General features: G+C 35.1%; 1 protein-coding gene across 1 annotated transcript; it reads right to left on the bottom strand.

Annotated features, from left to right (window-relative positions):
* Positions 1 to 933: 933 nt before the first annotated feature.
* LOC116132400 (CLAVATA3/ESR (CLE)-related protein 9) lies at positions 934 to 1,677 on the bottom strand. Its single transcript, XM_031418051.1, has one exon. The coding sequence runs from the start codon at positions 1,557 to 1,559 to the stop codon at positions 1,218 to 1,220; it is 342 nt and encodes a 113-aa protein (XP_031273911.1). The 5' UTR covers positions 1,560 to 1,677; the 3' UTR covers positions 934 to 1,217.
* Positions 1,678 to 2,188: the final 511 nt, after the last annotated feature.

Below are 2,188 nucleotides of genomic sequence, written 5' to 3'. Positions count from 1 at the left end.
CTTCTTTGCCTCGCCAATCACTAGTAACAGCCCTCTGTTGCTGTTGATTTAGTTTTGCGATTTTCGGTCATTTTACTCACTGGAAACCACCTCCGTCGCCACATTTCGACTCACTAGTCCTTCCTTTTCAAAACCCACAACATCTCAGCCACTAATTATTTGCTAATCATCGTCCTAATTTCTAGGGTTTGCCATGAATAATAAAATTGGTAACCCATCCCGGTAAAGACCCTGGGTTTCGGCTCAACCGACCGGGCCGGGTTGGGTTTTAAAAGACAGGTGTTATTGTTGTTGATAACCAATAAAGTACTTTGAAATATCCAAAAAAAAAAAAAAAATCTGTCTATTTTGTTGAAAAAAATATTTTAATTAAAGAAATCAAGTGATATAATAAGTAGTACTTTACAAAAAGCAGTTATAAGTGTTGTTGAAATTAACTTCCGCTCAATAGCACGCTGCTTCTAAAAAACGTTTGAAACCCAGCTAAGCAAAAAAGTGCTTTCAAATAAGTCTAAAAAACAAAGTCATAACACATTTCATACTATGAATAGAATTGTGTTGCTTTGGCCAGCAACACACAAATGAAAAGTCATAACACATTTTGCCCATGTACGTACTGGTTCTAGAACTAAAATCACAGCTCATTCATTCATTTACAAGATATCTACATATATAATAATAATAAAATAAGAAAAATAAATTAACCAAAAAAATATTAATTCATATTGATACCATTAATCAGCACTATACATGAAAAACATGAATATAGTAAAAACAGATTTCCAAAATGACAGTCTTGCCCTCAGAATTAATGAAACTCCTGGGTTTCTATTGAACTTTATCTTCTCCAATGGAAAATGGTAGACTATTTCCATGATTGTTTTTGTTGCTTCCACCATTCGATTCCCACAAAATTTTCTACACTAATTCTTGCTAAACAACGTCCATAAATCCAAAAACAAGCATGGAAATAACAACCTCATATACATATGATCACATGCCAATCAAATGAAACAGGAAAAGAAAAAGAAAATCCAATAATTAACAGTATTAACCAGAAATTAAACTGCTCTTAATTTCTTGACGATCTATGATTACCCACTGATGATGCCAAAGATTAATCCTCTCTTCAGTAGTAACTTTGGTCATCTCCAAGAAATGCTTCAAGAAAGTAGGGATAAAAAGTACTATAAGTTAAGAGAGAGTGGAAATTTCTCTCAATTGTGAAGAGGGTTTGGTCCGGAGGGGACGAGTCTCTTGTCTACACCGTATATCGGGTCAAGGTCATTAGGTGAGGAGGGCGGTGGCGGGGACGGAGGAGGCTGGGAGTGGTGAATTCTTTGAAGTTGAATGCACAACAAACGCGACTTCTTATTAGAGAAAGAATCACAAGAATAATGGTGGTGGTGCTGATGATGATGATCATCATGATCAGTAGTAGTACTGTAGTGGTAATTTCTTGGAGAAGAAGACGGTTTAGGAAGGCGAGTTGCAGAAGTGGAGAAGACGAGTAGAAGGAGAAGAAGCATTATCAAGATCAAGAAACGGTGACGATGCATGGCTGAAAGTGAAAGTGACGAAGGAAAAGAAGAGTATAGACTAAAGAGATAAAATTGAAAAGAGTAATGAGAGAAGGAAAAGAAATGGTGTTGAAAAGTAAGAAGAGTTAAATGCAAAGCGAGGGACACATGAAGAAGGAGGAGGAAGGGGCCACTGAAAAGGGGAAATTCAATGAGAAAATTGGAAAATTTTAATCTCATCATCAAATAAGTCACGTAGATTCGTAGGTGTAGCAGTTAGCGGCAATATATTGGATAGTTGCTAGTTAATTAGTTGCTAGCTAGTTAGGTTTTAATTTATTTGAGTTATTAATTTTACTCAACATATTTGGTTATTGCATGTAAATTATGGATTGTGAGATTCACACACTGAATGGGATAAGGAATATTGAAAACACTCAAAAGAGAAATTAATACACATATTATTCATGTAAAACATGAAGAGTTACATCCTAAAAATCATTCGTAAAGATATTCATCTAATGAATTACTTACAACCCGTGTGTGAGTATGATGTATTCATCATAAATTCAATCTAGAATATGGCTTCATCCCTTTCTAGCTAGCCCCCCCTCATCACCTCGTGAAAAAATCAAATTACATTAATGTCAATCAAAATCTTGTTGAAG

The sequence above is a fragment of the Pistacia vera genome, unplaced genomic scaffold, assembly GCF_008641045.1.
Source record: "Pistacia vera cultivar Batoury unplaced genomic scaffold, PisVer_v2 Contig250, whole genome shotgun sequence".
Classification (NCBI taxonomy): Eukaryota; Viridiplantae; Streptophyta; class Magnoliopsida; order Sapindales; family Anacardiaceae; genus Pistacia; species Pistacia vera.
The sequence above is the reverse complement of the archived record's forward strand: the minus strand, read 5'-3'. Positions and strand labels throughout refer to the sequence as shown.